The following is a 15,430-nucleotide window of genomic DNA, read 5'->3' on the forward strand; positions in this document are numbered from 1 at the left end:
TTGCGTTTTCATTTATATGTCTTTTTGGCATTCTCAACTCAATATTGTACATTTGATGTGTTAATTCAAACTACTGAAGAAGACCCATATATATATATATATATATATATATATATATATATATATATATATATATATATGATATTTTCTCCATATTTATTTTTATCTTCACTTGTTGATACTGGTACAATAATACAGATCTCTGTTTATATCTCTCTGAATTCTTCTTTAATGTATATTTTTTGTATATATTGCTATAATCAAACAAACTAGATTCCTGCTTTTATGTATATATTCTGTATATGTTACTATATTTACTATCTGTAACAATGTTTCTGCTTCTATATTAATTAATGTTTATATTTTTTCTGTATCTCGTTGGAGCTTTTCTCCCTGGGCCTCCACTGAAAATGGGCTCTTTTAGGCCCAGTGGACTTATCCCGGTTAACAAATGCAATAAATAAATAAATAAATATATATATATATATATATATGTATATATATATATATATATATATATATATATATATATATATATATATATATTTATATATATATATTTATATAGATATACTTGCCAGCTTCTTTCCAACGTATATACATAAAGTGCTGCTTTTAGTCATTGAATGACATGAGATTTTTTTAACTGAAAAGCTTTCTAGAATTAATCTGTCATTAAATAAATGACTATCCAATGTAGTCTAAAAATGACATGATCTACATATAAATAAGAGCTAACATTTATTTTAAAAGAAAAACATGGAACAAGAATATGGAGAAAGTAAGTTAAGTAAACTGCTTTCTGTGTCTGCTCATACTTGTTATATGAACTGTGTGATTCATGATCCCTTAAGCACACCCGTCCATTTGATGTAATGAGCATTTGTAGCATATTGCTATTAAATTTCTGTGAAAACATGTGCTATATAATGGTGTAGATGTGCTTATTAAATAAAAATTGATAGAATTTCTATGGGCTGAAAAAAATTGAAGGAAAAGAGAAATGATGCTTTATATTCCATCTTATTCTTAATGGATTGTTTGAGGCTTCCTCTTTCATACGTTGTTATATGGTTATGCTTTTGTACTTAACAATGTAATTTTAAACAATGTGTGAACTGTATAAAATCTGCATCTGAGCTGTATGTTTTGTGATACTGTAATAGCTTTTGCTCTCCAATCAGAATTTCTGCTAGGTTGAATACTGCTTATACTACAGATGAATTCATTAATTTCATTTTTTGACTTCCAGTAATGGCTTTTCTAACATTAATTTTCTTTCCCTCTGCAGTCACTTGATGGATTTGTATTTGCACTAAACCAAGAAGGAAGATTTTTGTACATTTCTGAAACTGTGTCTATATATCTTGGCTTGTCACAGGTAAGGTTTTTTTGCAGCATCTCAGTGAACATTATGTAAGTAATTTAAAATATGTATTTATGCATATAATATTTCCTGAAAAAAACACACACACAGTTAAAAGAACTTTGATACTGATGACCAAAAGACTCCCATAACTTAATTGATGAGTGGGAGAGGCTAACAGGAGAGAAAGTGTTTCATCATTGATTTATAATGTTGGCCTTCTTAGCACACTGCAGGATCTGTGTAGATGTCTGACCCAACCTGCAATGTAAAGCTCCTCTTCATTTAATGACTTGCATCTCCCCGGCCTGTTCATTATATGCATGTATGCACAGCATATTGGAGCCAGACTCTGACCCCACAGCTGAACTGTGTAATTTAACTGCATAGCATTTCCTGTTTGCATAGGTCACATAGTAAGTGGGACCTGATTTTGACCTTCAGTGATCTGCAGCTCTGATGTAAATAATAATAAGATGGGATTTTGTTACTGCTCATGGCACCTTCTCAGCAGATTACTTACATAAATGTTATTGTGTATAGTGCAAAGGTTTTCCAGGCTTGCCTGTTTATCCAGTTGATTGTAATGCAACTTACTGACTGTTTGCATGTTAAAACTACATTGTAAAGGGTTTTCAGTGGTGGACTATGTAATAGTGGTGGTGGGCAGATGACACATTTTGCTTTCTCGTGTGTTACACTGTCTGGTTCAGATTTATAGCAACATGTATTGTTATTTAGGTTCATAGTTAACTATTAGGCTATATGTCTGCAGACTATTGTAAGCCTAGCTTATAACCAGAGATCAGAATTAAACCCTGAACTTTGTATCTGTAAGGCTATGACCTAAACCATTATGCCAACCCTCCCTCATAGATATAGCTTGATACTGCATATACATGGCAACATGTTAAATAAACTTATTTTTTTCCTTTTGAAAATTCAGTTTTAATTTGTTAAATGGCCTGGATAAATGTGTACATTTCTTTGTGCGTTTTATACACATTTACATATATGTCTGTCTGTTTGTAGACACACACACAGACACATGCACAGATATACACATATGCTCTCTCTCTCTCTCTATATGTATATATATATATATCTATATATATATATATATCTATATATATATATATATATATATATATATATATGTATATATATCTATCTATATGTATATATATATATATATATATATATATATATGTATACAGAAATCAACCATTCTATATTGCTGAAGTATTACAGAAAAGACATTACCACAGTTTTAGATGCCATAGAATAGGAAACATGTTATACTATACTAGTAGCAAGTATAACATTGATGTTCATTAGATGCTGTCCTTCTGTTGATATTCTCTTTCAAAAAGTACATTTTACCCAAATCCTCATTGTAGGTGGGCTATTTATTTTTCTAATATGACTTTATAGAGTCCTGACATGTAGCTTAAGTTACAATAATTAAAAAGTGTACAAAGTACCTGTTTCACTGATAATTTACACATAAACAGAGGATTCCATCCAAAATGGCTGCTGTATAACTATTCTAGGCTGATGCTTTGCAATAGGTTTTGAAATCTGACAGGACAGTTTATCTCTATCTGTATTATATCTATGCTACAATATTTTGGAAATTCCATTACACTCAGTTTTCCTAAAACTGGAAGATGTGTAGCATTTTGACATTTTTTTCAACTTTGCTGAAGCAACTAATTTGGGGGTCAGTGCAGAAAATGAGGTTTTACCAACAGTATTTATCTCTTAAAAAGACTTACAGTGACTGGTTATTGCTTTACTAGATTTATCTATGAAAATGTACTAGTTCCTCACTAAAGTGGGCATTATATAGAACAATTGCTACAAAAAAATTGGGCTTCTGAAATCCATGATACAACAATAGGGGTTCAATGATTCCTTTTAAAACAGATGACATTGTTATTATACACACTTAAGGACTTAGGAAATAGAAAAACAAGAAATTATATAAGGACCCTGAAAAAACAGATGGTAGTAACATACATTTTTTAGCCATATGGCTTCCAAAGGTGTTAAGTGTACAAGAGGAACTATCTTGTGGAATAAACAGAGCATTGGTGAAGCCTTCTACTAAGCCAAATGTTCCACCAAGGTTCATAAGTGTAAAATGTATATCTCAGTAACAACTCTTCCTGAAAGTTCCATAGTCTAATGGTTCTGCCAATATAGGTAGTAATGTCTTCAAGGTCAGATAATGACTTTCTTACAATAAACATGGAAAGAAGAAAAGTCTGCTGACCATTATAAAAAGCCAACAAAAATACCAACCTAAAAATTCATATTCTTTATCCAGAAAAGGTCAAGTTATTACTTCCCAATGAAACAGGAGTTAATACCATAGAAGATACAGCATCGTATGGACAGAATACTAACCTAATTCCTGGGAGTAAAACATTGGATTGGAGCTCTTCATCTCTTAAGAGAAGCAACAGTTGAAAATGCACAGATGTATCAGGAAAGGTTAAAGTTAATAGTGTGATAAATGATAGTAAATAATACTAATAAAAACACAGGAAGAGATATCTTTGAACTGCTTATTTCAGAATTATGATTTAATATTGCTTCATTAATGATGTAGTTTTTGTTATACATTTGAAATATGCAAGTTCTCTGATATAAAAAAAATCTTTTCCAAAGGTTCACAATGCAAGGCAGTTTGGATGTTTATACTATTTAATAGCTCACTAAATATTTGAATATTTTGTTTGTATTATGCAGCACAGTTGCATTTATGAGTTAAACAAAGGGTTCCAAAACACCTTATTTCCAGAGTTATTGTTGTTTAGAAAGGAAGCCCAGCACCCTATCACATGCACCTTTATATTGTGGACAGCACTGATGAGGAGTACTCTGGTACTCTGACTACTGAGCATGCCCCATAAACCCTGCAAAATACCCCAGGCTGACAAAAAAGTGTGTACAGAATAAGATTAATGATAGTGAAAGCAGCACCCATTGTGTTAGGATTGTCCTGGGGTGCAGGGTGCTAGAAAGTATAAAATGTGCTCTGCCTTTAATAGCTGAAGAACTAAACAAAGGTAACTCTGACATAAACTGCTTATATTTGTTGTTGCAGTTGCAAAGAGCAGACACAAAAATATGTCATCCATGTACTGAACTATACAGATGATTTTAGGTTATCCAAGCATAACAAGGATTGTCTTTTTTGTTGCGAAATTTAGGTGTGTTGCACAGAAAAAATGACATATATGTATATGTTATCTGCATCCTCCTTTAGAAGTCATTATAAAAATGTTATGCTGTTGAAAAAAGGCCAGCATTTGATATTTTTACAGAGTTTAAGTTGAGCAGAAGAATCTGAAGAAAAATATATCGTGACCCATCAATATCTAAACATTTAGGAAGTGTTATGAGGCTGCATGCTGAGGCAAGACGTGGGAAATGCATTATCCCCTATCAAGTACCAGCATGTTATCTTTGCAAGATTTTTTACACCATGCCCAAATCCACAAGGAAAAGCTTTATTAGCAAACAGGGTTTTGAACAATATTGATGCTTTATGGAAGGCTGATCTTGTTGATAAATTGGGTCTTTCAAAGCATAAGTCTGGTAAAGGTGTGACACAGACTTTCAGAAGGATTATGACTAGAGCTAGGAGCACAAGCCAGAAACAGATCAGGGCTCTCATTTTAATGCTGGTTATCTCTGTGACATTAAATGATAAACTTTGATGAAATAACTCTTAGCTGTCTGGATGTTTGCAAAACATTATTTAGTGATATTAAATGGAGTCGTAATGCCATTCAGATTTCAACTATTATTCTAATTATTAATTATTATATGGACATTCCAGCCAGTATGAAAGCAATACTCAGTGGTCAAATATAGGCTTTAAAATGTGTGCACCTCTTACATTCAGTAGCCGTGCTGTAATACTGCTGGGATGGAAACTTGCTGAACTCTTCTCCCTAGAAAATAATGCTTTTTAATGTAGTATTAAATTAAAGTGGTATGCAACAAATGTGAATTTTCCTTAATGAATGATGATGCTTCTGAAACATACACATTAGATATTACGGTAATAGCCATCTACAGAGCAGAGTGAAGATGTTACCAGATGTATGCATATTCAGACTTTAGCGCCTAACACCTGATTAAATACATGACTTAAAAATATACAGCAATGGGGGCTAATGAGAGTATGTAACCAAAGCAACCTCATTCTTGGGCAGTTAAATGAATTAGTGGTGAGAGTGTTTGAAGATAACGGGTTCTTCTGTGGTGAGTTTTGAAAACTTTGACATTAAGCTTTTAGGCCTTTATGCTGATAGTCAAGAAGAGGCAGGCTAGCAAGTATGGTAGGCATATCTTACTGATGTTATTGACAAACATTGGAATATTTTGAAGACTAATGAACAATTGGATGACCTTTTGGGGGACAAATGCCTATTTTTCTTCAGGCGGGGCAAAACCTTAGGGTCCCACTTCTCTCATTACAAAAAAGTCATGCATCAGGATGCCATTTATTATCAAACTACATTAACAGGGGAGAAATTGGTTGGTTCTTACCCATGCGGACATTGCACTTTCTGAAAATATGTTTTCAAAACCAAAACCTTCACCAGTAAAAATGCTGGACATTAACTGTTTTGCTAATTGCGGAACAGATTGGGTTATATATTTGGCCACTTGCACCTGTCACGCCTTCTATGTGGGCCAAACTTCCAGACAATTTAGATTCTGAATGTCAGAACATTTAGGGGATATTAGGAATGCTAGAGCTACTAATGCCCTTTACAGACATTCACTGATTCATCCCACAGCAAAATGTACCTTTACAGTTATTGACAAAATATCAGGCAACAGATCTTTCAAAACGGGGTGGCACAGTATATTAAACATGAAGGAAAGAAAATGTATTGTAAAACTAGGGGGTCTATTCCCACCTGGATTAAATGACAAATTGTAGTGCTTTCCTTTCTTTTCATGGGTTGGATACCATTTAGAATTATTTCGTACTCTTGGGTTGGTACCAAGAGTACAACAGTTTAAAAAATAAAAACAGAAAACAAAAAGAATAAAACAAAAAAACTAAAGAAGAGAACAAGACCGTAAATCTGTATTGAATTTATTGTGATTTGTATTGCTTTTTTGTTCATTATCTGGTATTAGACCGGTTTTGTCTTGGACAGGAAATGATGTCATAGGCACTTAATGAGATTAAGTATATATTGCAGGGTTATCACTGTTTTTTGTAATGTACCACTGATGAAAGCTATAAGCTGAAAAAGGTCTGTTTTTTAAAATAAATCTTCATGCTCCCAGGGTGCTGACTATTTTTTGATGTTTGCTTTATGCTGATAGTAAATAGGTACCATCTCAGCACTGTAATCCAACTTTGCATTAGCATTATTGTCAGAGAATGCAATGATTTGATTCATTCTAGTGACAGGTATATGAAAGAAAATGCACTGCTGATAGGCTAAATAATGTTTTCTCAGTTTATACATGTTATTTACCTTTGACCTTAGTCCTTACCAAAGTTATTACAATCATTGTTCACTAGTATAATAGATTACTCTAAAGCTGAAATATGATTTTCAAACCCCATTCAAGCTGCAGTGAATATGCTGGTGTATGCTGTATTTCATAACGTGATAATTAACCAATTGATATGTATACACAGCAACTATTTTCCTTTATGCAAGCCTGTCTTTTAGTCACATTTTTTCGGTGGGTTTAAGCCTGTGACTACCTATGCATACAGAATACCTAACTCATTTATAGTGAATGAATAACCAAAGTCCGTATACCAACCCAACTCCACCACTGGGGATTTTTTTCTTTTACTTTTATGGGTTTACACCAGAGATCAAATTATTTCTGCTATCAAAAGTTCTTTAAGAATGAGACCTAATGCCTGCTGCATGCAGCAGCACTATTTATGTTTTTAGCACCACAATAGTCACGGTACCGCTTTTAAGGGCATTATTAAATAGTATACTGATAATTTACTAAACAAGGATCAGATAACACATTTTAAAAACATTAACAAGTTGCTAGACATGAAAAAAAGTTTTATGCAAACAATCAGTATGTGCTTTCATGTTATAAGTTACTATGTGATATACTATAATGTAGATTGCCCTGTGATAATATTAAATGGCTAAGTGCTTAATATTTGTACTGTGCCTCCTTGTTAAAAGTTGTGTGTGTGTGTGTGTGTGTGTGTGTGTGTGTGTGTGTGTGTGTGTGTGTGTGTGTGTGTGTGTGTGTGTGTGTGTGTGTTATGCAATAAGTATAAAATAATGAAATGCAACTGTTATAAAAAAGATGTCTGTTTTACAAAATCAACAAAAATCTTTACCGTACATTAAACAATGGATAAAACAGCTTTTAAGAGAACAGGTAGAAGTACTGTCTTTTGAATAATAATTGCTGTAGTGTTACAAATGTAGATTTACAATGCAAGGCATGATGTTTGTTTAAATAGGGTTTTATTTTATTGTAAGTGTGGGCTTTGGAGGTTCAGACAGTGACACCTCAGCACTGGATGTTGGTGATGTTAATAAGCTCTGTTTAGAGGCATTAACTAACCCTCTGCTTTACGTGTGAGACCCCCTCAGTAGGTACTCCTGCCTGTGACAGATACTAATGTAGCTCTTCTAGGTCAATGACAAGGGATTTAGTTAACAAATCTGTATGCTACCTGAACTTACTCCATAACACATTTTCTTTTGGCAGAGTTTTATTTTATGTTTGCAGTATCTCTAAGCATTACCTCCACAGCACAATACTGTTTAATGTAAAGTTTCCATTCAATGTCATTAATGGACCAGGCTGGATACCCTGAAACCACCTTTTCCCCTTGGGGTACAATTTGTTGTACTCTGAAAAAATGTTTGCCTGATTTATTGTGTGCGCCAGACTTCATATACTGCCACCATCTTAACACTTAGCACGTAATACTTCCAACAGTTCAAATGAACACCATTGTAAAAGCACCCTAAAAATTCAAATGTTCTGGATATTCTGTCTCTGTCAGCATAGCTATGAAGACATTACCAACAACATGGATGCCCCCACCATTTAAGGTACACTATTTAGATTCTTGTTGCTCTGTTACAACCATATAGCCAGTGAGCAGTGTCCTTGGAACCGATGATGGTAGCTGTCAATTTGGGCAACATCCATAGTGTCTGGCTATAGAATGGCCAGACTAATGAAGTCATGACATAATGTAATAGGGCAGTTACCTTACCCTGCTCTTATTCCATCATTTTGGAACATCTCCAACATGGCTACTGAAAGTTTTCATAGGTCTGTTTTAAAATCTCCACATGTAGTGTTTTTTTTTTTAATTGAGAGATCCATGTTAGTTTGTGTCATACCATGTTATAAGATATTGTTTTTTTACTTTTTCTTTTCTTGTCACATGGTTTGTATTGTAATATTTTGGATTAAGCATCAGCCTTGCATAATTTTGGTTTTGAAATTTATTAAAGAAATGTGCAAAATACGTATTTGCAAAATGCACTGCTTCTGGTAGGACTTTCAGATATAAAGAGTAGAAATTTAAACTGCATGTCAATCTAATTTTAAACCTTGTAACTGTCATGGACATTATTTTATTTCTTTTTGTTGGTAACACAGCTTTGATTTTCTTTCTGTTTAACTGGATCAATATGAAATGGCTAAAATTTGGTCCATGCATGACGTTTGAAAAAGGCCTCAACACAGTTAATATATTTAAAAGTTTTGTTTCTGTCATCTTCACAGGCATAGATGCAATTAAATATGTTTCTGGGATCTTCTTGTACAATATCTTTCATACATTCTAAGTCATAAAATGCAAGGTGTTTTGTACAGGGTAGCTTTTTAGAGGTTGTATGCAGCATAAATGTGGTTCAAGGGGCTGGGTGGGCTCATAGCAGTTATGACATGTTATTTTAAGACAAGCAGGTCTGTGACCATGTGATGTACCCCAAACTTTGCACAATTTGACAAGTGACATTGATCATTTTTTGTGACTGATGGCTGAAGTGCAAAACATGTCATAGTCAGGACACTGCTTTACACAGAAAGTACCTTAGTATGATACATTATAACAGGTGTGTTAGCCTTTGTGTGAAAATACTGCAGATCAATGTTGGCGCACAGTTCAAACACCAAAAACTTTGAGGTATTCAGTACCATACTAATGATCACCATGCCAAAATTGAAAGACCACTGGGGCAGTAATTGTGACTTGTAAACTGTCACTAGGTACCTACTTTGGTCTGTGTGCCACATTTAATACTGCCTCAAAGAGTGGTATAAGGTTTGAATAATCTATTCTGTCTTCAGTCAACACCAAACATTTCCATAATTCTTTATCTTTATATACTATGTGTCAATAGACTTAGTTTGGGTTTGGCAGGGCTATTAGGTTACAAGCAGATCATTTTTTGCTCCTTGGTACTATGTTAACTAAAAGCTTAGTGTTTTTTTTTTTTTTTAAATGCAATTAGCTAATACACTAGGGGTGTCTCTTAGACCTCCCCTATAAATAATACAGACCACCATCATGACCATCCTAGACCTCCCCTACAAATATTATGAGCTATCATCACCAAAAGAATAAGCTTTCCTTTGATGTAGATTTCAATTTTGCTGCTAAATAATTTAGCTATATGCTATAAAAAATAGTTCAGATTTATTTCTTGTGGTTTGTAATAAGGTGAGTACACTGGAGAATTTAGGCAGGCACCATCCAAGTGTAGTTGTGCAAAATCTTCATTCCTCTGACTAATATTCTGTCCAACAGCTATTATATATCTGAGTAAATGGCCAAATAATAGTGAAGAATTGAAACTGTATGGCCTAGAGTTACAAACTGGAGCCTCTAGTGACCTTTAACCCCATTATTCCCAGACACTACAGACTCATTTATTAGGTCTAGATAACAAGGATATCTCAGTCAACGTCAGAAGGAAAAGAATGTGCATTTTATGAACATCTTCCAAAGCTACAGGCTATGGGATATTAACATTTTCAAATTCATACACATGTACACAGAGAGGCTACTATACATTTATTTTCTAGACATTTTTTTTTTTTTTATGAGCTACTGATTACATGTTGCATGCCTCACTAATAATATAAATATGTGTGTTTGTGTGTGTGTCTGTGTGTGTGTGTGTGTGTGTGTGTGTGTGTGTGTGTGTGTGTGTGTATTTATATATATATATATATATATATATATATATATATATATATATATATATACATATATATATATTTATTTCAGACCACAATTGCCTATGTTTAGAAATACTAGCTAATCAAATTTCACCATCAGTCTATATATCATTATATGTGTCGTGGACTCTTCAAGTAATGACAGGCCTAACACCAGGTGTGGTGGCATTGGCAGTTTTTTACCAGTGATAACAAGTTCTGTTTTTTTTTTTTTCAGGTGATAAAATTAAGCTGTCACAATCTGAATATGTTTATTTAAGGAATTTTAACTGCCCTTTTTATTAATGAAAACATATTTTCTGCAATCTTCATAAATCCAATGCTGTCTAGAAAAAAATTATACCTAATAATATTTTACTGGGTAGGAAATAGGCTAGATTTTCATATTGTTATGAAAATTTCATTTTTTTTTTCTTTTCATTGCATTTGCTAATGTTTCTTAGGTATGTTAGTTGTCAGTTTATTACCAACCCTAACATATATCTGAAATGTACTTTAAACAGTAAAGCATCGGATACAACATTAACATTATTTAGAACATCATAGCAGACTTTTGTGGCAACTATTCATTATTTAGCTGGCCTAACACATCATCCTGTATAAGTTTTTTTATACAGTTTACATATATAAATATCTAGCATTTTGGTATACTGAACTTTTAAACAACTTAATACTTAAAATAATGATATCTTCTGTAAATCTAGACTCAGTATTGTCTTACAGCCTCTTATGTAATATAACTAGCATAACAATAGCCTAAAAATGAATCCCCTGTGATCAGTTTAGATTTGTTTTAGTAATAGAAATTTGTTCTTTTCTTGTACTCACAAGCATTATAAAATGTTGATTTAACTGACAGTCATGCATTAGCAATAAAACTTTTGAGTTAAGCACTAATTTTGCTTAGAACATCATGAAAACATTTTAGAGTGACTAAGCTGGCACAGTACTTCAGCTAGAATAAGATATGGTAAAGCATGTTAAATAGTTGAAATTGCTTAGAAACTTATGTTTATTTTTTTTAGGTGTTAGTCATTTTACAGCTTTTCAAGGTACGGCCCAACTTTTTCTGCTTTTTACAGTGTCTGACTAGAATTGGGATCCCCCTGTTTCTAATACTCTGTTCTTTCACAAGTGGGTAGAAGGCATACCTGCACATGTGTTGTAGTAGAAGGCACTATGCCTGAAAACAGAAATGCAGATACTGTAGGTGCCATCATGATGTGTGGAAAATGAGGAAATGTCCCAGAATGCATACAGTAAAATATGTGGAGGGGGAAGGTGGGAAAAAAGAAAATGGTTAAAAGGAAAGTCTGTTGAAAGATTAATAGAGAAGTACAAAAACAGTAATATGAAATGGAGGAATGTCTGAGGTCATGCTTTTAGACTGGCACATCCAGAATAGGACTTCTGGGGCAATACGTAGGGGAAGGCAGTTCTTCACCACCAGGCTTTCCTGGGGGGGGGGGGGGGGACTTCCAGTGAAAAATGTGTTACTTGAGGCCTTCAAACTTTTTGTCTCTTTGCATCAGTGTTTACTGCTGTAATTGTATTTGTTGATATAGGCATTTTAATAGAAAGCATATCAGCAAAGAACTTCGGAAAAGGATAAATCTTTTCTTCACAGCATGATAATTTAAAGTGTTTATTGTAGGATGCACTGTTAATACAAATATAACCACTACTAGAGCTATAGTGAATGTAGAAATGTAATTGAAATTAATTCTTCAATAAATTGTAGAGAGGTCTCTATGATTGTATTTTAATAATCATCATCAAAACTGTGTCAGGAATGGAGAACTAGCCCATCTCTAAAGTATGGCAGTAGAAGAAGCAAAATGGTTTTAAAAGCAGACATTTTGAAGAGACCCAACCAAGACTCATGAGTACTCTCTATAGGCTATCCTTGTATGATGGGACAAGAACACTGCCACCTGCAGAGTCACTTTGAGTACTGCAGAAATAAGGCTTTGATAAATGATGGAGCAACATCTTAACATTCATATACAGTATAACCAAAGTAATGTGTTACAAAATTACAAGTGACATTTTTAGGTGGAGTGGAAATGGGGGGAAAAAATTAACACCCTAGCTACCATGAGACTAGACCTCGGAATATTCAGTTCCCACATCCTTTTTGGGTACAACTTTCTGAAGGAGCTGTTGTTTCTCTTAGAGGTTGTTTCATTTGCTATTTAAACTTTTTTTTTTCTAGAAAATAGGTTCATAGGTTCATAGATTAGTACTAGGCTAACTGCCCTTGCATGCCATTTTAATTTAAGCCAGTTATCCTTGAGAGAGACACACAAACCACCTTGTGTTGTTAAAGGCAAACACCTTAACCATTAGGCCACCCTCCCAACCCCAGAGTTCATCATTTGCAGTTTGCTTGATGCTTCATCACAGACAGATGCTCTGAAGACAAATTCCTTGCAAGTGAGGCATCAGTGATACATTTTAAAAGCAGGCAGGTCAGTGACGAGAGATTCATTGATGTCACTGTATCTTACATCACTGACAATGGCAACATTAGAGTTAGAGTTTGCAGCAGGTAAGGGTGATAAAGGATAATGAGGGAAATGTACTCACAAGCAAGGAGAGTGTGTTGAGCAGATGGAAAGAGTTCTTTGAGGGGTTGATGAATGAAGAGAATGAGAGGGAGAGAAGGTTGGATGATGTGCGGATAGTGAATCATGAAGTGCAGTGGATTAGCAAGGAGGAAGTAAGGATAGCTATGAAGAGGATGAAGAATGGAAAGGCTGTTGGTCCAGATGACATACCTGTGGAAGCATGGAAGTGTTTAAGTGAAATGGCAGTGGAGTTTTTAACCAGATTGTTTAATGAAATCTTGGAAAGTGAGAGGATGCCTGAGGAATGGAGAAAAAGTGTTTTGGTACAGATTTTTAAGAGTAAGGGTGATGTGCAGAGCTGTAGTAACTACAGAGGGATTAAATTGATCAGTCACAGCATGAAGTTATGGGAAAGAGTAGTGGAAGCTAGGTTAAGAAGGGAGGTGATGATTAGTGATCAGCAGTATGGTTTCATGCCAGGAAAGAGCACTACAGATGCGATGTTTGCTCTGAGAGTGTTGATGGAGAAGTACAGAGAAGGGCAGAAGGAGTTAAATTGTGTATTTGTGGACTTAGAGAAAGCATATGAAAGGGTGCCTAGAGAGGAGTTGTGGTATTGTATGAGGAAGTCGGGAGTGTCAGAGAAGTATGTAAGAGTGGTACAGGATATGTACGAGGGTAGTGTGACAGCTGTGAGGTCTGCAGTGGGAGTGACGGATACGTTTAAGGTGGAGGTGGGATTACATCAAAGATCAGCTCTGAGCCTTTTCTTATTTGCAATGATGATGGACAGGTTGACAGACGAGATCAGACAGGAGTCCCCGTGGACTATGATGTTTGCAGATGACATTGTGATCTTTAGTGAGAGTAGGGAACAGGTGGAGGAGACCCTGGAGAGGTGGAGATATGCTCTAGAGAATAGAGGAATGAAGGTCAGCAGGACTAAGACAGAATATATGTGTGTGAATGAGAGTGAGGATAGAGGAATGGTGAGGATGCAGGGAGTAGAAGTGGCGAAGGTGGATGAGTTTAAGTACTTGGGATCAACAGTTCAGAGTAATGGTGAGTGTGGAAGAGAGGTGAAGAAGAGAGTACAGGCAGGATGGAGTGGGTGGAGAAGAGTGACAGGAGTGATTTGTGACAGACAAGTACCAGTAAGAGTGAAAGGGAAGGTCTACAAAAGGGTAGTGAGACCAGCTATGTTATATGGGTTGGAGACAGTGGCATTGACAAAATGGCAGGAGTCAGAGCTGGATGTGGCAGAGTTAAAGATGTTAAGATTTGCACTGGGCGTGACAAGGGTGGACAAGATTAGGAATAAGTATATTAGAGGGTCAGCCCAGGTAGGAAGGTCTGGAGACAAAGCCAGAGAGGAAAGATTATTTTGGTTTGGATATGTGCTGAGGAGGGATGCTGAATATATTGGGAAAATGATGCTAAGGATGAAGCTACCAGGTTGGACAGTTTGGAGACAAAGCCAGAGAGGCGAGATTGCATTTTTTTTGGACATGTGCTGAGGAGGGATGCTGGGTATATTGGGAAAAGGATGCTAAGGATGAAGCTGCCAGGTAAGAGGAAAGAGGAAGGCCTAAGATAAGGTTTATGGATGTGGTTAGAGAGGACATGCAGGTGGTTGGTGTGAAAGAGCAAGATGCAGAGGACAGGAAGAAATGGAAACAGATGATCCGCTGTGGTGACCCCTAGCGGGAGCAGCTGAAAGAAGAAGAAGAAGAGTTAGAGTTTAACAGTGTGTGTGTGGACAGGACATGTCTGGATGTGGAATTATGATTTCTTTAGTACTGCAGTCTGGCTGTCTTGAAGGTAATGTTAACATGTATTTTGTCAGTGGAATGAATCAGATCTGACTCATCTGTAAGGGAACATTTTGGTGATTTAGGTATGGTTATTTGCCTGCTCTTCTGACTATATTAATGCTCCCTGTATGCCTGTTACGTTCTAAGTTACAGCAGGTTGTAAGTTGGTCTGTGGCCTGTTTTTGTGGGACATTAGTGGTAGGTGCATTTATTTTCCTGTATAAGCTGCTTGCACAACAAATACAATTTTTGGCCAATGAGGTTAAGAAGTTGTGCTCTAATTAAAATTGTAAACAGTTGAGAAATAAATTAAATAGCATGCAGAAACTACTTTTTGAAGTCATCTATCAGAAAAGTTTTAGGTATAAGATGGCTGTGAAAGTTTTTGTGTTCAGTAAATAATATATTTTGGTCATCTGAGCATTTTTGACTTTTCTTTT

General features: G+C 35.1%; 1 protein-coding gene across 3 annotated transcripts in view; it reads left to right on the plus strand.

The window, feature by feature from the left end:
* NPAS3 (neuronal PAS domain protein 3) overlaps positions 1 to 15,430 on the plus strand; it is a 2,415,438-nt gene that overhangs the window by 1,693,457 nt on the left and 706,551 nt on the right. For all 3 annotated transcript variants that reach the window (XM_044073889.1, XM_044073888.1, XM_044073890.1), the window contains exon 4: positions 1,292 to 1,381. In XM_044073889.1, the coding sequence (XP_043929824.1) occupies positions 1,292 to 1,381 (90 nt within the window). The remainder of the gene's footprint in view (positions 1 to 1,291; positions 1,382 to 15,430) is intronic.

Source organism: Protopterus annectens, chromosome 6.part0 (genome assembly GCF_019279795.1).
Source record: "Protopterus annectens isolate FY-2018-M chromosome 6.part0, PAN1.0, whole genome shotgun sequence".
Classification (NCBI taxonomy): Eukaryota; Metazoa; Chordata; order Ceratodontiformes; family Protopteridae; genus Protopterus; species Protopterus annectens.